At 34.8% G+C, this 21125-nt stretch overlaps 1 protein-coding gene across 1 annotated transcript; it reads left to right on the forward strand.

Annotated features, from left to right (window-relative positions):
* Positions 1-1553: 1553 nt before the first annotated feature.
* Positions 1554-17235, forward strand: LOC142225081 (uncharacterized). The gene is made up of 2 exons (XM_075294854.1): positions 1554-4137; positions 17084-17235. The coding sequence occupies exons 1-2, from the start codon at positions 1554-1556 to the stop codon at positions 17233-17235; spliced, it is 2736 nt and encodes a 911-aa protein (XP_075150969.1).
* Positions 17236-21125: the final 3890 nt, after the last annotated feature.

Below are 21125 nucleotides of genomic sequence, written 5' to 3' on the forward strand. Positions count from 1 at the left end.
ATAAAGTTTCATTCAGTTCTTGTGCGAGATACTATAATGAAAAATTACTTCAGTAGGAGAAGTTTGCGGCTATCGGATGTGCTTGGTGGCAATGATCAAAGAAAGATTTATCTGAATGATCATCTTACGAAGAATGGTGGTAAAATGAGAAAACTCTGCCTTGTTTTGAGAAAAGATGACCTGATAGCAAAGTTCAGAATCCTTAACTCTGACCTGCCGAGAGTAAAGATACATTTTAAGGATAATTCCGAAGAAATTTTTGAGTACGACGAATTATTTAATCGTTTTGGTCATATCTTGGTGGATGCTCATAATAAAGGGGGTGACTCTAATCTACCTACAGCAAGTGCAAAGAACCAATCTGGGCGGAATATAGATAATGCGCGTATTGAGAGTGTAGTTTCCGCTTATGGATCTGAGACTAATAATGTTAGTATTGGTGCTGTTGCTGCGGAGTATGATGTTGCTGAGACGAATGTTGTTGTTGTTGAATCTAATGAAGACTTTTCCAATGTGGCTGATGTTGATGACTAATATGTTAGCATATATTATGCACTTCTCTTATTTATTTTTATTTTCTGTTGTACTTATTCCAGAGGTGTATCTCATTACTACTTATTTGTAAATTTTGCATTGATATTTTATAATATCCCTTTTCCTGGCTGTCAATTAACATAGTCTCTTTTTTAGTTGTTTTTGTTGCGACCTACACAGAAAAAAATCGCTAAAATTTTCCAAATAATTTTCCAGTTAATGTCTTGATTAGTGTTAAAATTTTTAAATCAAAAATTTAATTTAATTGATTCAACAAGTTTTTTTTTTTTTTTCAATTGAAGCAAAAATCAATCACAAGGGGTAATGGTGTCAATTAAATTTTTTGATTGGATCAAATTATTGATTGGAACAATTAATTTCTAAATTGATTTTTTAAGTGAACTCATCATTTCTGGGATTGGAAACGTTTCAATTAAAGAATTAATTGGATCAATTAATTTCGCCATTGAATAAAGATTTTTTTTTGTGTATGTTTGTTCCAAAAGAAGAGAACTTGTTGTTGTTGTTCTGACTACTTTTCATGCATTTGGCTATATTGGCATCCAGGTTGATACGAAAACCAGGAGAAGGGATAATATAATATATATAATTATATAACTGTCCCGCACTTCTTTTAGCTTAAGAAGTATGTGGATCAGACATTTATGGTCCCTGAGGTTTCTTACAAATTGAGCTATGAATTGAAATTGAATTATACAATATGTTGAAGCCTTGTATTCTTTTGGTTATTATATTGCTAGCCATAAGAATATTGTGGGATTTAGTATTTAGTTTTTTTTTTATGATCTCATTGAATTAAGACAACACCTTCAATATAATATTTTTAAGAACATATATTTTCCCGATTTCATTTATGCCTTTTTCTCTTGAATTTTGCTGCCGAGAACTTGGTTCATGTGTTTAGAGATATATTTCCAATTGTATGGCTTTTAAATACTCTTTCTTTTTCTTATTATTTCTTAAATGGCTAAAGGTTCAAATAATATTTTCTTACTATGATGTCCCTTAGTTCGAATTTGGGACCTACAATTGGCATTGATTTAGATTTCAATGAAGTATTTGCTAGTAGAGGGAGAGATCTCAATATAGCGCATATTAACTGTCAGAGCATTAACCCTTCTAATACATCTGTCAAATTTGATGAACTTAAGGACTTAGTCCTTAATTCTCATGTGAGTGTACTTGGTTTGACCGAGACTTGGCTCAAGCCTCATATTTCGAATAGGTCGGTTTCAATACCTGACTATACTTTTTGCAGAAATGACAGACCGTCTCGTCGTGGGGGAGGTGTTGGGATTTATATATCGAATTCGTTGAAATTCAAGACAGTTTATTTGGGCGACATGTATGGTATGTGTGAATCGATATTCGTTGAGATCACTTGTGGTAATAGTAGAATTCTTGTTGGGGTGGTTTACTTGCCGCATGGGAATTTTGATGTTATTGAGGATCAGTTGGGGGACCTTTTAATGACGTATGAGCAGGTAATAGTTATGGGCGATTTTAACATGAACCTGTTTAATATTAGTACTGCGTCTGGTGTTAGGTCAGTTTGTAGTAGATTGGGACTATCTATTGTCCATAACTCGATTCCGACACACTGGGACCCCTCCCACAATTCTACATCCTTGTTGGATTTTTTTCTTATAAGTGATGTTAACAAATTGTTATTCACTGGCCAGACTTCTGTTCCATCTCTATCTCACCATGCCCTTATTTTTGCATCATTTGCGTATTCTTTTTCACGGACATTTACATGCATTGAGTACAGGAATTATGATGCTATCAGTATTGAGGGTTTAAAGTCTTACATAGATGATTTTGATTTTACGTATTTTTACTTCACCAATGATGTTAATGAGAAGCTTCACGTTTTGAATTCCTTATTGAAAGTCCTTTTTGAACATGTTCCTACTGTTAGTTTTCGAGTTAGCGCAAAAGGTGACCCGTGGATGAAGAAAAGAGAGGTAGTAATTGCTAGACGTGAGCGTGACGCTGCCTATCGTGCATTTCGCAATGAACCTTCTTTGGAGAATAGGACATATTTCTGTAGGAAGAGAAACAAGGCTAAGTCTTTAATTAGGAAGTATAGGATGCGTCATCATCGAGATCTTTTTAATAGGGCAAATCAGAAAGAGATTTGGAAAATCTTTAATAGTAGATGTTCGGAGGACAGGAATGGTTGCTTAGGTGAAGTGGATGTTGATGAGATTAACAGGGCGTTTGTTGTAAATGGTGGAGCTGGAAGTATTGGTATTGATTTTGATATGACTTATATGGATTACTCGGGTGGCACTTTTTCATTTGACTGTATTGAAATGTCTGATTTATATATGGCTTTGGCTAGCGTGAAATCTGATGCGATTGGAACAGATGGGATTCCATTGAAATTTATAAAGATAGTTTTTCCCTACATCTCAGGTCACATTCTGCACCTTTGTAACTCCATTATAATGACTTCTACCTATCCTGATGATTGGAAACTATCGCGGATTGTTCCGGTGCCTAAAAGGGGCAAGTCATTTGTATGTGACAACCTCCGCCCAATAAGTATCCTCCCATCTCTCTCCAAGGTAATGGAATATATACTCAAAACTCAAATAGTTGAACGTGTTTTTTCAAGTGGAGTTCTCGGTGAGCATCAATATGCCTACAGAAAGGGTTACAATACAGCTGCAATGCTGTTAACTATGACGGAGTATGTCAGGGAGAGGCTGAATGCTGGCGATGATTGTGTTATGGTGTCCTTGGATTTGTCAAAGGCTTTTGACCGTCTGAATCATTCAATGTTAGTAAGGAAGCTGCATACGAAATATGGTTTTACGTCATCTGCATGTAAGATGGTTTGGTCATACTTAGTGAAAAGGTCTCAGTTTGTGCGTATGGGTGACCGTGATTCATATGTGGCAGATCTGTCTTGTGGTGTGCCCCAGGGCTCTGTGTTGGGACCACTGTTTTTCATAATGTTTGTTGATGACTGTGTGGATTGCCTAGATTTGAACGTGGTCAGACCCTACTTATATGCAGATGACGTTCAGCTGATCTTTACTGGCTTTAGGGGAATTTCACTTGTTCTTGAGTCAGGGATTAATGATAATTTGCGGTCTCTTTCTGAGTGGTTGACGGACAATGGCTTTGTTCCCAATCCGGACAAGACTAAGGCGGTTATGTTCCGTACCGGTCATCGTTTGTTTTCATATCCGAGGATTCATATGTGTGGTACTAATATTGAATTCGTTGACAGTACTAAGTGCCTAGGGGTGATGATTGATGATTGTTTGAACTTTAGTCACCATATTGATTATGTTTCCTCCAGGGTCACATTGGGACTTAGGAAATTGTACTGTTGTGGACTGAATTTGCCTCTTCCGGTGAGACATATGATGGGTTTTGCGTTCCTAATGACTCAGGTGAACTACTGCCTTGAATTGGTATCATGCACTCAACACTATAATAGAGACAGGATCAGGCTTATCGTCAATAGAATAGTGCGTTTTGTATACGGTCTTCGTAGGTTTGATCATGTCAGTGACTATGTCAGAGAATTCCTTGGATGTAATTTTGAACAATATGTTTCATTGCGTAAACTGATTTTTTTCTATAAGGCTATTCAGAGATCGTCACCCGCAGATTTACTCTCGAAATTTATTTTCTCCCATTCTGTTAGGAACCCACAGATTAACATACCTCAGATTTCCTGTTCTACATTCGAGAGATCGTACATAGTGTCCGTTGCTAGAATTTGGAATTCTCTCCCGTTAACACTGAGGTGCTTCAACTTTACTGTTTACCAATTTAAGCAATTCCTGTTACAGAGGTTTTTGAATGAATGATTTATATAATAAATTAATTAATAAAAATGTCTGTCATTGCCAATGGTAGTTATCCTTATTTTCTGGAATAAGTATTGGTGGATATTATTTGAACCTTTAGCCATATTTTTATTTTTATTTTTAGTTTTTATTTTTATTATTTGCTTTATTTTTGCTTATTTGGTTTGCACTTATATATTCTACACTTTTTCTAAAAATTCATTCATATTGTTATTTAATTAAATGATAAATTTACTTTAGATTTTATATAATTAATTAGTTATAGAGGCAATGCGCTATTATTGGCCTTTCTGGCTTATTGTATTGTCGTAAATAAATAAATAAAAATAAAAATATGCTATCAAAACACGAGTTAACGACAACTTCATTTTCCAAATTAAGGCTCGACTTCTAGTAGAAATTTTGCTATGTTTCAAGTAAAAAACTTCTTTAAAATAAAGTTTTAAAAAACATGTCGTATATTTGAACGATTTTTTGCTTTGTTGTCAAGATGCAAAAAGACTACAAATTTAAAGACAATTTCATTAATTTTAAAGAATTTCTCTGAATTATTAAAGTCAAGTTGATCTTAGCCCAAACATTTTTTCTTTCATGTTATGATACCCATTTTTAAGTGAAATCACTTAATTGTAAGGACAATACGACTTCATTGAAAAGATTATCGACTTTTGGACAAGGAAAAAAACTTTATATTAGAGAAATGCGTCTTCTATGCTAAGCAAAATTTGCAAAATTTAGACATGAAATCTTTGAGCTCACGACAATATTTTTTTCAGTGCACTACAACGTAGGCTCAAAAACTGCATTTTTATACCCACCACCAAAGAATGGTGATGGGGGTATAATAAGTTTGTCATTCCGTTTGTAAAATATCGATTTCCGACTATATAAAGTATATATATTCTTGATCAGGGAGAAAATTTAAGACGATATATGTATGTCGGTCTGTCTGTATGTTGTAATCACGCTACAGCCTTCAATTTGGCACAGATTCGTTGTTGTTTACAGGCAGGACAAGTTCGAAGATGGGCTATATCGGTCCAAGTTTTCATATAGTCCCCATATAAACCGACCTCCCGGTTTATATGGGCTAGAGGTATTCTAGGACCACAAATAGGTGTGGCGAAAATGGGGCGCATCGGTTCATCTTTTGGTATAGCCCCCATATAGACCGATATCCCGATTCTATTTCTTGGGCTTCTAGAAACTGTATTTACAATCCGATTTGCCTGAAATTGAAAATCTAGAGGTATTTAGGTGTGTCGAAAATGGGGTATATCGGTCCATGTTTTGGTATAGCCTCCATATAGACCGATCTCCCGATTTTACTTCTTGGGCTTCTAGAAACCATAGTTTTTATCCGATTTGTCTGAAAAAGGAAATTTAGAGGTATTTTAGGACCACAAATTGATGTGTCGAAAATGGTGTGTATGGGTCCATGTTTTGGTATAGCCCCCATATAGACCGATCTCTGGATGGTACTTCTTTCTGCAATTGGAAATTTAGAGGTATTCTAGGACCACAAATAGATGTGTCGAAAATGGTGTGTATGGGTCCATGTTTTGGTATAGCGCCCATATAGACCGATCTCCCGCTGGTACTTCTTTCTGAAATTGGAAATTTAGAGGTATTCTAGGACCACAAAAAGGTGTGTCGAAAATGGGGTGTATCGGTCCATGTTTTGGTATAGCCTCCATATAGACCGATCTCATGCTATTACTTCTTGGGCTTCTAGAAACCGTAGTTTTTATCCGATTTGCTCGAATATGTAACTATACTGTATCGCATTTATTTTTACCGCTCATTTGGTAAGGTATATAAGGTATCGATATAGACCGATTTCTCTTCTTGATGGTACACCCAAAGAAAAAATATTTTCCTCCGGAATGAAATTTTAGACAACTGAAATTCCCCTTTCGTATAAAGTATTTTCGTTTAGAGCAAATTAATCGAAATGTTTTATAAGCGATTAAACGATTGTCTCTAAAACTTGTGTCGAAACGCAACTTTGCGTGTCTAAAATTTCGTTCATCAGAAAAAAACTCTTCTTTCAGTGTATAGCAGGGGCACTGCTCATGAAAATTGCTTGAAAGTAAAATTTCCAGATTATACTCGTCGTAATCATTTATATAATGTTGGTAAAAATCTACAGATTTAAGATTTCTAATCAAGACATTATTTCATCATTTGCACGATATGTTTATGATTTCTCTAAAACTCAAACAAAATTAGTTCTTATAAATCCAGAATCTGATCTAGTCTTCATAGTTAGAATCTTTGAATTTATCTTCGGGAAGCGTACTGGAGGGACTGATTTGCTTGGGAGACTATTTTTCATCAAACCCCCTGAAATTCTATATATTATCAACTAACCCGCTACGACGAAGAGTTTTCAAAGGAAACTATTATATTTGATTCATGGTGGTGGGTATTTAAGTTTCGGCACTCAAAACATCGATTTGCCGCCGCAAAGTCTTGACTTAGCAGAGAATAACTTCTTTTTCCTTCCGTACGTAAAAAATAAAATGAGAGGTCAACGTTTTTCGACATTTGAAGAAGCAGTTGATGCGTTCAGAATAGATGTTTTGGAGATACCTCTATCAGAGTGGTAAAAGTCCAAACCCATGTAAAGTGGGGAATATTTTAATTTTAAAATTATGCCACAAATGCACCCACCTTAAACTTGAACTCAAAATTTTCCATTGAAAATACGAAGTTTTATATAACAAATGAAAAACAAAACAATTATGTCCAATAAATTTTCCTAAAATTGTTGAAAAATATTTACTTATTTGTGTGATTTTGGTGTGATATTGACAGTTTGTTTAAAATTTTCTAAAATTAACGAAAATTTTCCTTCCTGGTGGTTCACAGTTTTTGAGTTTAGTTCTTTTTCATGTAGTTCGGATGGTATTGTGAATGGGCCTTATCGAGCAACTATATAAACCGATGTCAAAGATTTTTTTCTGGAGACTCCTTGAGGAGCAAATGCATCGTGTGTTTGCTTTGTCTTTTGTCTTTTGAAAGCCATATTTGTGTCAAAAGTAGCCAATTCGAATAAATCTAAATTTGATAAATTCTATAATTTTCTCCATTTTTTTGCTTTTGAACAATAAAATACATGGTTGCAGTTCATATCAGCCACCCTGTAAATATATCCTCAATATTCTAACATTCATAGGCCCACCTTCGTTAACTTCCTTAGCTACCAGGTCTTGTTAACAACAACGTATATGCACGTTGATGCATACCCTCTAAAGTTTATGTCTATTATTTGCACTTTATTATCACGTTGGAAAAAATTCCAAAAACCTCAAACTGAAACTAAGGAAACACGGTTTATGCCAAATCGGATGATTGCAACTAAGAACAAAGTGGAAACATGAAGGAACACCAATCAGCCACAACTACTGATCGTTGCCAACATATTAGTTCCAATAGCCATTGCAGCATAGTATGATGTGGTGTAGTGTAAAATTGCCCACTAAACACCCACCCACTATTGGACGGACGGACGGGCCATATAATACCGAAAAGCCAAAGACTTGACCAGACCTAAAAACAAAGCAAAACCAAAACACCAGCCAAACAATCAGTCAGACAGCCACCTAAAGTGCAGTCTGGTCTCAATATACGACTCCATAACGATACAGCTTATTTGCTGGCTAGTAGTAGCCACTAAGTATCACCAATATTATCTCTAAAAAGGTGTTGGCCGTCTTAGCCAAACATCTTAGGAAAAATTCAACGAATATGTGCCAGTTACACCCAATTTTTCCAATCGACTTGGTCAGCCATACGGACAATCGGTTCTGGGTCGGTTTTAAGTAGTTCAACCTTGATATAAAAGCTTTACAATGCTACAAGGAAAGCTAGACTACTCATAGTTAATCGTTCAACTTGCTGATTTGTTGCTAATTTCAATAGATTTAGCTTAAATTACGAATGGAGGCGTTTTTTTTGCGTTTCATTGTAAGGAAATAAACCTTTAACCTTTCCGTTGCGAGATTCGAATTCGAACTCCAATACAAAGAATAGATATTGACCATGTGCTGTTTACAATTACAGAAATAAGCAGAGATGTCTATGTACGAGTATATTTCAGTTAAGAAAACATTGTATATTTCATGTGTATATCTGTTGAAAAAAACGTAGTTAAAATTTGTCCAGCCATTTTTTTAATTTTACAATTTTGTTAAATGTCTCAGAGATAATCCTTTCAGGTCACAAAAATAATAAGGATTTTTCCAGAAATCTTTAGCATTTGAAAATGTGTTTCTGAGTGAAATATTAGTCTCTGTTACTAGTGTTCAGTGTTGTCAACATTGGGGATTTCCTCCAAATTTGGGATATTTTTCCGTGGATTGGTTTTTATACCCTCCACCATAGGATGGGGGTATATTAACTTTATCATTCCGTATGTAACATATCGAAATATTGCTCTAAGACCCAATAAAGTATATATATTCTGGGTCGTGGTGAAATTCTGAGTCGATCCGAGCATGTCCGTCCGTCCGTCCGTCCGTCTGTTGAAATCACTTCCGAACGAAACAAGCTATCGACTTGAAACTTGGCACAAGTAGTTGCTATTGATGTAGGTCGGATGGTATTGCAAATCGGACCACTTTTACGTATAGCCCCCATATAAACCGACCCCCAGATTTGGCATGCGGAGCCTCTCGAAGGACCAAAATTCATCCGATCCGGTTGGAATTTGGTACGTGGTGTTAGTATATGGTCTCTAACAACCATGCCAAAATTGGTCCATATCGGTCTATAATTATATATGGCCCCCATATAAACCGATCCCCAGATTTGACCTCCGGAGCTTCTTGGAGGAGCAAAATTCATCCGCTCCGGTTGAAATTTGGTACGTGGTGTTAGTATATGGTCTCTAACAACCTTGCAAAAATTGGTCCATATCGATCTAAAGTTATATATAGCCGATGACCAATCACACCAAAATTTGTCCAAATCGCCAAAAATAATCTACTAAAATGTTATTTCTATAGAAAATTTTGTCAAAATTTTATTACTGTAGAAAGTTGTGTCAAAATTTTATTTCTATAGAATATTTTGTCAAAATTTTATTTCTACAGAAAATTTTGTCAAATTTTTTTTTTCAATAGAAAATTTTATCCAAATTTTATTTCTATAGAAAATTTTATTTCTATCGAAAATTTTTTCAAAATTTTGTCAAACTGAATTATATGCGTATTTAATCGGCCTTTTGTTTAATATATACCCCGCATGGACTAACTTACAATTTAGAAGACGATGTTAAGAAGTTTTAAGATACCTTTTCATCGGCAAGTGTTACCGCAACCCAAGTAATTCGATTGTGGATGACAGTCTTACATAAGATTCGGCCTGGCCGAACTTACAGCCGTATATAGTTGTTTGAGTTGGGGACTTGAGGATTTGTTGCAACCTTTCCATTTCCATTCCATTTGGTGAGTTTTTTAGGGATTTGTTTTATGGAAAACGGTTCAGTATATTTTACATTAAATTATGTTTATTTCTACATTATTAAAGTAGAATCGCAGCGGGATACAATAGGGCGCAAAAGGCCTAGAAACAGACACAGAATTTTATATTGGGAGCCCAAGGACTAATTTTTATTTTACTCAGCTTTACAAACATAATTTTACAATTGCGAAATCATTTCGTGAGGGCTCCCTCAAATATAGAAATGATGACGATAGTTCATTTTCATATGGATCTACGACCACGATTGTCACTCGTGTCAAAAATAATCTATCAACGTTTGAAGAATATTTTACCAAAATTTAAAAAATCTAATTTTGTTCAAAATTTGTTTATTTCTGTAGGAGATTTGGTCAACATTTTATTTCTATAGAAAATATTGTCAAAATTTCATTTCTACAAAAAATTTTGTCACCATTTCGTTTCTATGGAACATTTTGTCAAAACTTTATTTATCTAGAAAATTTTGTCTGCAAATTTGTTTAGGCAAAACCGAATATCAAAACCATTTGTCGGGAGGTTCAAGTGTAGTTCACTTTGTGTTCAGTGAATTTCCCGAATTTATTCTTATAAATTCTCACTCAATCACAAAATTAATTGATCCAATTAATTTTATACCCTCCACCATAGGATGGGGGTATATTAACTTTGTCATTCCGTTTGTAACACATCGAAATATTGCTCTAAGACCCCATAAGTATATATATTCTGAGTCGTGGTGAAATTCTGAGTCGATCTGAGCATGTCCGTCCGTCCGTCTGTTGAAATCACGCTAACTTCCGAACGAAACAAGCTATCGACTTGCAACTTGGCACAAGTAGTTGTTATTGATGTAGGTCGGATGGTATTGCAAATGGGCCATATCGGTCCACTTTTACGTATAGCCCCGATATAAACGGACCCTCAAATTTGGCTTGGGGGAACTCTAAGAGAAGCAAATTTCATCCGATCCGGCTGAAATCTGGTACATAGTGTCAGCATATGATCTCTAACAACCATGCAAAAATTGGTCCACATCGGTTAATAATTATATATAGCCCCCATATAAACCGATCCCCCGATTTGGCTTGCGGAGCCTCTAAGAGAAGCAAATTTCATCCGATCTGGATGAAATTTGGTACATGGTGTAAGTATATGGTCTCTAACAACTATGCCAAAAATGGTCCACATCGGTCCATAATTATATATAGCCCCATATAAACCGATCACCAGATTTGACCACCGCAGCCTCTTGGAAGACCAAAATTCATCAGATTCAGTTGAAATTTGGTACGTGGTGTTAATATATGGCCTCAAACACCCATGCAAAAATTGGTCGAAATCGGTCCATAATTATATATAGCCTCCATATAAACCGATCCCCAGTTTTTGACTTCCGGAGCCCCTTGGAAGAGCAAAATTCATCCGATTCGGTTGAAATTGGGTATGTGATGTTAGTATTTATATGTTATCCAACAACCATGCAGGAATTGGTTCCTATCAGTCCGTAATAATATATAGCTCCCATATAAACCGATCCCCAGATTTGACCTCCGGTGCCTTTTGGAGGAGCAAAATTCATCCGATCTGGTTGAAATTTGGTACGTGGTGGTAGTATATGATATTTAAGTCTTTAGTCTTTCGTAGAAGTTTCTACGCAATCCATGGTGGAGGGTACATAAGATTCGGCCTGACCGAACTTACGGCCGTATATACTTGTTTTTTAAATTAATTTAGTTAAGCTCCCCGATAAAAGGTATGCAAAAAATGCTTTGTATTGTATTTATTCTAAACTGTACTAGATTTACATCTCTCATTCACAACGTCAAACTATTCTTGGTTTTCGTGGTCCATAATGTCCATCCAAGCTTTAGTTGCATCAACGAATGACTAGCAACAATTTCGAAAATTTTTAATTAGTATTGAAATTGGCTCTAATAAGCCAAACCTTGATTTTATAAAATTCTCTCTAAACAGCAATTCACTTATGTAAGACTTAAGTAGTTTTCCTTCCTTCCAGTTTCTGCAGTAATTTGTGAAAGGTTGACCATGAGCGATTTCCGACCGTCACGTTTACTGCACCATCGAGTAGTTTATAGTAATTTTGGCTTCGAGTTTCGAATTGAAATAACTATATTCTCAAGTTTTTTTTTAACTCATTAATAATTCCTGACAATTGAAACTTCTTTGTATATATCATCATCTTGGACATCATTCCCTGCCTATCTGAAGGGGCTAAAGTATTTGAAGTTTGCAACGTTTGCTACTTTTTCTACATTTACGACGTGTTATGTGACGTTTACAACTTTGCGACAGTAGCAAACCTTAAAAAGTTCGATACAGACCATCTCTGCACACGACTGACGCGCAAAATGAAAATCGTGTGTACCTGCTCACTGGTTTTATAAAATTCTTTTCGCTGCAAAAAAGAAAAAAAAATTAAATGGTCACGAAAAAATCAAAACAATTTAATGATCAGGTACATTATTTTAATGGTCTCAAATTCTATCATTTAAATAATACAACTTGTTTGGGGCATTTGAGAACCATCTAAATGCTTAATGTGAGCATACATTTTTTCTCTGCTCGAAAACTATTTTTACAAATACAAAATACATGGTTTTCGCAATAATTACATCCCAGCAAAAAAAAATTGGAAGTTCTTCCAAAGGCACAACTTTAAAAGCACTTCCAGAAGATGCACTCCCAATGATGTTCTTTATTTTAACTACCCAGGAAGTTCTTTTAATTCAATTTTTTATAACACGATTTTTTCATACTTTTAATGGGTAATTTTAACTTTTTTTTGTTTCAAATAGGTAAAAAAAGAGTAAGAATTCATAAAATGGTACAAATTATTTAAGTTTTGTCGAAAAAAAAATGCTAAATCCAATCTGAAAAAATTGTGAATTATTGAAAATATTTGAGGTCAAATGTTTCCGACAAGCGTTAGAATACATTAAAAATTATACAAAATTATAAAAATTATTTATTCGACAAAATATCACAGAATTTTTTTATTTACATCCAAAACATTGAATTCGGACCACACCTAAAGAAGTGATGCAAATTCAGTGCAACGGCTGTTGAAAGGGAGGACTTCCGTCCTATGACAAGCCCATGTTAAATTCATCGCTTCTGCGTCAATTTTGCACCACTTCCGGATCCAAAAAGAACATTTTCATTACTTTTTTGGCGACGCTTTTTTTGCTGGGATGCTCTAGATAAGCATTAAATGGATATGCCAACCATGCCCAATCATGTTTTTCCTGTGCGTGTACACAATTGAATCAAAGGAACCTCCTGGGTACACAGAAAAAAACTAAACTGTTTTGTAAGAAGAATGAACTACCTCGCACGAAAATTAAACTAACAGGTTAGCTGCTAAGTCCCCGGTCTAAAGCACTTTTTTTGTCAAAATTCGTTTTTATTATTCAACATAGTTCCCTTCAAGAGCGATACAACGATTATAACGACCTTCCAATTTGTTGATACCATATTGGTAGTACTCCAAATAGGCCTCAGTTTCGGCGATCACCTCTTCATTTTTTCCCTGCGAGCATCCTTTTGAGGTCTGAGAACAAGAAAAAGTCGCTAGGTACCACTCCATGGCCTTTTTACCGTAATGGCAAGATGCCAAATCCGGCCAAAACAGTACGGAACAACCGTGTTTCTTCAGGAAAGGCAGCAGACGTTTATTCAAACACTCTTTCACGTAAATTTCTTGGTTGACAGTCCCGGAAGCTATGAAAATGCTGCTTTTCAAGCCACAGGTACAGATGGCTTGCCAAACCAGATATTTCTTTGCGAATTTTGACAGTTTTATGTGCTTGAACATATCTGCTACCTTTCCCCTTCCTTTTGCCGTATAAAACTCCTGTCCCGGAAGCTGCTTGTAGTCGGCTTTGACGTAGGTTTCGTCGTCCATTACCACGCAGTCAAACTTCGTCAGCATCGTCGTGTACAGCCTCCGGGATCGCGCTTTGGCCGCCGTATTTTGTTTATCATCGCGATTTGGAGTCAATACCTTCTTATAAGTCGATAGTCCGGCTCGTTTTTTGGCTCGATGCACGGTTGTAAACGATACACCCAGCTTATTTGCGGCATCTCGGAGAGAGAGGTTAGGGTTTCGCTTGAAACTACCGGCAACTCTCTTTGTCGTCCCAGCGGCTTCCGGTTTTCGATTTCCCCCCAATCCAGACTTCCTGGCTGTTGACAAACGTTCCCCAAACACTTTAATTACATTTGTAACGGTTGATTTGGCAACTTTTAGCGATTTTGCCAGCTTTGCGTGCGAGTAGCTCGGATTTTCGCGATGCGCGAGCAAAATTTTGATACGCTGCACTTCTTGCATGGACGGCATTTTGACAACTGAAGAGTGAATTCCAAAATCAAAATAGGAGCAACATTCTACACACACACACACCTTCAAAATGAGGGGTGTTCAGGTTTTTTAAATGCAAAATTGAAAAAAATACGTCAAGTTTATATTGACCGTATCACCCTTTAACACTTTTTTCTTCTTCATATGGGGCCGTTTTGCCGCGATTTCGACCTTCAAACGCTCCAATAACGCCATATAATAGTCACTGTTGATGGTTTTTTCCCTTCTCAAGATAATCGATAACAATTATTCCATGCGCATCCCAAAAAACAGAGGACATTACTTTGCCAGCGGACTTTTGAGTCTTTCCACGCTTCGGAAACGGTTCATCGGTCGCTGTCCACTCAGCCGACTGTCGATTGGACTCAGGAGTGTAGTGATGGAGCCATGTTTCATCCATTGTCACATATCGACGGAAAAACTCGGGGTGTATTACGAGTTAACAGCTACAAACACCGCTCAGAATCATCAACACGTTGTTGTGTTTGGTCAAATGTGAGCTCACGCGGCACCCATTTTGCACAGAGCTTCCGCATATCCAAATATTGATGAATGATATGACCAACACGTTCCTTTGATATCTTTAAGGCCTCTGCTATCTCGATCAACTTCAATTTACGGTCATTCAAAACCATTTTGTGGATTTTTTTGATCTTTTCGTCGGTAACCACCTCTTTCGGGCGTCCACTACGTTTACCGTCCTCCGTGCTCATTTCACCTTGAATTTTGCATACCAATCAATTATTGTTGATTTCCCTGGGGCAGAGTCCGAAAACTCATTATTAAGCCAAGTTTTTGCTTCCACCGTATTTTTTCCCTTCAGAAAACAGTATTTTATCAAAACACGAAATTCCTTTTTTTCCATTTTTTTTTTCACAATAACAAAAGTTGCTTCACAAAAGACGCTCTATCTCACAAAACTAATTGACTTACAGACGTCAATTTTTGACACGAATCATTTGAAGGTTGGTACTGTATAAAAATAATATGCATTTAATACTAGCGACGCCATCTATGTGTCAGACCGGGGACTTATCAGCCAACTTGTTATGTTCTAACATATGATCATATTATTAATATATGTCGAAAACATGTTATGCTAGTTTATAAACAGTGACTCTCAAACTGTAGACAACTTAATCAAAATTAATCTAATAGTTTATTATTCACTCTACTCAGTTAGAATAAAACAATTTTGTAACTGATTCACTTGAATCATTTTGACCAAACATTTGTTCAATAATCAAAAATGACATTGATCCTTGATCCTATTACCTGAACATAAATTAATAATACCATGAAGTAGTCTATGTGCAGAGCTCAATACCATAAGAAAGAAAACAAATCATTTTGTCAGAAAATAAGCTTATAATGATCTGTGAAAATACTACCATTTTCCAATAAATTATAATCACTTTTTAATAAATTAAGCTCAACTACTCAACAAATAATGCGCAAGCTCTGTCTTGGTACCAACAAAACAAAGCATAACAAAATCTGAAAACGAAAAAATTTAAATGTATTTTACGTAATTGTTGCAAGATAACAATAAACACAAATTTTCAGAGTGCAACAGCTACAGCAACTGCAAATACGAAACCACAACAATCATATGCAACAAACAAACTGACCTTCGACTTTGGTGTTGCAAACAATTGCTACCAAATGTTTCCAAAAAAAAATTAAATTTTTTAATGCTCGATTCTATTGCGGCACAAGATGTTTGGTGGCACATTTTGTGGCAACAGCAGTAGCACCCACAAATCAGCCATTCAGTTAGAATAAAAAAAATCAAACACCAATACCCGATTGCTTTAAATGCAAAATAAAATAAAAATTATAGCAAATTATGATGGACAATATAAGTATCAGTTAAAATATTGTTGCTCATAATTTAAAACAATGCTATTGACCTCTTCCCGTAGGCTATGGCATAGAAAATGCATTATTATATGTACATAAGTAGGAGAATTCTTCGAAAGTTAGATTGAAAAAACTTATACACATGTTATGTAAGAAACAAGTAAGGAAAGTCTAAATTCGGGAGGGGCCGACTATATTGTACACCGAAAAAAAAAATCCTTAGTTAAACTAACGCCATCACCATCGACTAGAATCGTTACAAAATCACCTGAAAATCGTTTTGCTATGTCGACACTGTTTTTATTGTGGTCCAACCTAAAATTTTAATTATCCTCCCAAGCAATAAATGTAGAGACAAAAAAAAACCCAATGGAATATTTTGACAAAAGCATCTCTCTGGCAAATGGCTTAGGATTTAAGACGCTTCATATTTAATGGTAGTACCAGCATACAATATTGTAGCATTGATCTCACTTTGTGACCTAAAATAATCATTAAACCTTCGTTGCATGATTTAATTTGAGCAAGGATAAAAATTATTTAGTATGTTAGAATTGTTGTATATGGAGTTATGATACCGTAAACCAATTTTCGTTCGATTCTGATCACTGAAGCAAAAGATACGTAACATTGCATATATGCAATTTCATGCAGATAATCAATTTCTTTAGTCCACGTTGTTATCTCTATATATCACAGGTAGAGGAGAAAAGTGATGAGATAAAAAATGTTTTAAGTGAAAAATTTTAAAATTTTTCACTTAAAACATTTTTACTAAAAAAAAAATTGTTTTCTCGCCAAACATAAAATGTTTGCCAAAATCAGATAGCATGGTTGCGTCAAACATATTACATGTTCCCCATCGAAAACTAACATTTTACTTCTGAAACATGTTTGAGGTGATCATATTCCTTCTTGGGGTGCAATATTAAAAGTCAAGCTCTTGGGATTCTAAATAATTTCTGCCTTTTTTGATGCACAGAATTCCCCAGTTTTGCATTTAACACAAAGGGATGTGAACATGGAGAACGCAATCCAATAGATGCGAGACCGTTTGCCGTTTACCATTGCACTGTTCCACGTAGAATAGTGCAATGGTCGGAGGGGCGACGAAACTTCAAACATAGGGAGTGACCCAAACAAGAAAAAGACTGGAGAAGTAGCATGCTTAAAGAAAAGAGGAACAGAAACGTCATAGCAATCATTACCTGATACCTAGAGTTGGAACCACATCTGTGCCGAGTAAGAGCAGCGGATACTTGTGTATGCAGTCGATAAAGAGACTTTGGAACTCTTTTTATGTCAAATTCTACGCTTATGAATCGGATGATGGAACAAAGAAGTTAGAGCGTACCACGTGCTGAAAACTGGTTTTGGTATATACCAGCTTATATGATACACGGAAATCTGGACTCTCGTTTTTACTTAGAGTAGGTATAATGGCGACTTTTCAGTTAATTATGATACCACAATATTGACCTTTTGTTTATCACTGAGTGTAGTTCGATTCAATATTAAGCTCTAAAATTGTCACCAACATATTGACAGGGGACCACCGCAAAAAAATGTTGAACCCATTTAACCTATCTATCACGATGATATACGTGTAACAATTACAACCCAGCAGCTTGTATGTTATACGATTCTCCAACGATGTAGGGCAAGGATCAAATCGAATCTTCTTCTACGACCTCGATTTATATCAAACTCGGTGTTTAAATCTTCATCATCACCAAAATACTCGTCTTTATATTCATATTCGTCGTTAAGTTTCCTAGTAGTAACAAAAATTGATTGAATGCATGACATTGCACATATGCAATTATATGGCATATATGCAATGACAGTTCATATCGGCTCAAACGCATGAAATTGCAGATATGATATCATACATTGTAGAGCACTTGTAAATATAATTTGTATTATAAAACTATATACGTAGCGTTTAGAATAGAGTAAACTTTTCATTTTATATTCACATTTAAAAAAAAAAATTTAAGAAAGTTTCATAATATTAAAACAAATAAGTTAAATTTTTCGAGGTACTCAAAATGCTTATTTTAATTTCGCTTTATTTAAATGAAATTGTTACGATACTGGACAAAATCCTTATCAAATATAATCTACGGCTTCCAAAATGTGAATAACAAAAAAAATTATGGTAAAATATGTAAAAGAATAGCAGCTAGACAGGCAAGAAACTAACATTGCATATATGCAATGTCATGCAACGAAGGGTTAAATACACTGTTAGAAAAATATGTTTTTCATATGTTCCGATATAAACAAAATGTGTTTCGGGCACAATTTTAAAACACAATATATTTAAGTGCAAACATGTAATGTTCTTAAACTAACACTAAATGTTTGGGACATCTATGTCTATTCTCTTTATAACATCTATGTTATAAAGAGAATAGACATTCCGAACCAAGATAATAGACATTTGAAAAACAAACAGCATATGTTTTCGCCTTGAGAGCAGCATTTTATGTATGTGTGGACATGTGTTTTGTTTATCATTTTGGCATTATGGGCACAATTTTTTTTTTGTTCGTTAAAAGAAATCAGGGGTCTTCATAAAAATAACGAAAGGGCACTATACTCTTTTTAGAGTTGGTACAGTAAAATGAAATAAAATTATTTATGTATGTTTATACTCGACTCCACGTTCTTCTTTTGTTAGAGTTTTTGGAATTCCTTCCAAATTTTAAAGTTTTGTTCCAAAGACAGTTTTTTGTTACAAAATTGTTATTTTTGCAAAAAAAAAATAATATTTTATCCAACAATCAATCAATTTCGTTTATATCAAGCACTGACTTACTGACTATAAATCTTTAATAACCCACATTTCGAAGTTTCATTATAAAAATTTAATATAGTATAATTATAAATGTGTAAATTAAAAAAAAAAGTGTTCGGTCGGAGCAGGGATTGAACCCACGACCCTTTGCATGCAAGGCAGACATGCTAACAACTGCTCCACGTGGCAAACAAATGTATGTTTCTATTAAATAATGTTATGTTCGCATGGGCTCGTGGGCGCTGCAAGCTATGCTATATAAATGTAACTTATAACGATAATTATCTACTGGTGACTAGTGTTGGGAAAGTAACGAGTATTTGATTACAAGTACTCGTTACTGACTAATTTTTTGAGTACTCGTTACTAGTAAAAGAGTACTAAATATCTTCAATGCCAGTTTTTTTCTTCTGACGGTAAGTTGACGGTTTGGAAGTAAAATTCTTGACTTCTTGGAAAATATTAATTGAAGTTTTCGAAAATCGTTTTATCAGTTAAAATAACACGAAAAGGATATATGCCTTGACCTTTGAAGAAAGTGAAAAATTTATCTGATTTCTTAAAAACGTTTGCATTTGAAAAAATTTGCATTGGGTGTAGGTGGGAGCTATAATTTAAAGCATCACATGGATCACGTCTCATGCGAATAGTATGAATAATAATGTCGTTGACTTCACCCAAGGTACCCTAGCTTATTCAAAAACCCTTGGAAAATTTCAACATTGGGTCTCACGATAAAAATGATCGCTAAATATTTTCATCCACTGTCAATGGTGGAAAATGGTGGATTTAAAAAGTTTGCAAATAGCAAGCATCAGTAATAACGAAATTGGCTCTAAAAATTTGAATGATTGGTGAAAATATTTTTCTAACGAGATCCATATATCTACAACACCACATTTTATAACACTAGAATAAAACTGCACAGAAAAAAATATCACCAAAATATTTCCAATTAAACAGTTAATTGAAGTTGAAAATTTTTTCAATTAATAAATTAATTGATACAATTAACTTTTTAATCATGATAGAAACATTAAGTTAATTAAGTCAATGATTGTAAATTTTAAAATTTGTAATTAAAAAATTAATTCATACAATTAACTTTTTAATCTAATTCGGAAGACTAATTAAAAATGTATTTCAAACAATCATTTGTTAATCCAAATAAAAACTCCAAGCCAATTCAGAAAGTAATTAAAAATAGTTACCTTTTTTAATTAATAAATTAATTGAGTTTTGCAATCAACATCAATTAAATTTTTAATTGAATCAATTAAAAAATTAATTGAAATTTGTTGAAAAAATCAATTAATTTTTTAATCAAGAATTTTTTCTATGCCCAATTAAAACTGTGATTGATACTATCATTTTCGTGATTGAAGACATTTCAATTAAAAAATTAATTGGATCAATTAATTTGGTGATTGAATCAGAAATTTTTTTTTTGTGTGTGGATAATATAATTTGCTTTTCTATACTGTTTTTATACCCTGCTCCACACTGTGGAGCAGGGTAGTTAGGAAGTTAGTGCATATGTTTGCAACACCCAGAAGGAGACGAGATAGACACATGGTGTCTTTGGCAAAAATGCTCAGGGTGGGCTCTTGAGTCGATATAACGATGTCCGTCTGTCCGTGAACACATTTTTGTATTCAAAGTCTAGGTCGCAGTTTTAGTCCAATCGACTTCAAATTTGGCACAAGTATGTGTTTTGGCTCAGAATAGATACCTATTGATTTTAGAAGAAATCGGTTCAGATTTAGATATAGCTCCCATATATATCTTTCGCCCGATATGCACTTATATGGTCCCAGAAGCCAGAGTTTTACCCTAATTTGCTTAAAATTTTGCACAAGACGAACAATTAGTACTATAGTCAAGTGTGCCAAATTTTATTGAAATTGGTTCAGATTTAGATATGGCTCCCATATATATCTTTCACCCATATCGGTCCCAGAAGCCAGAGTTTTACCCCAATGTGGTTGAAATTTTGCACAGGGAGTAGAATTAGCATTGTAGTTATGCGTGCCAAATTTGGTTGAAATCAGTTCAGATTTAGATATAGCTCCCATATATATCTTTCGCCCGATATGGACTAATACGGTCCCAAAAGCCAGAGTTTTACCCCAATTTGGTTGAAATTTTGCACAGGGAGTAGAATTAGCATTGTTGCTATGCGTGCCAATTTTGGTTGAAATCGGTTCAGATTTAGATATAG

Source organism: Haematobia irritans, chromosome 2 (genome assembly GCF_050003625.1).
Source record: "Haematobia irritans isolate KBUSLIRL chromosome 2, ASM5000362v1, whole genome shotgun sequence".
NCBI classification, from domain to species: Eukaryota; Metazoa; Arthropoda; class Insecta; order Diptera; family Muscidae; genus Haematobia; species Haematobia irritans.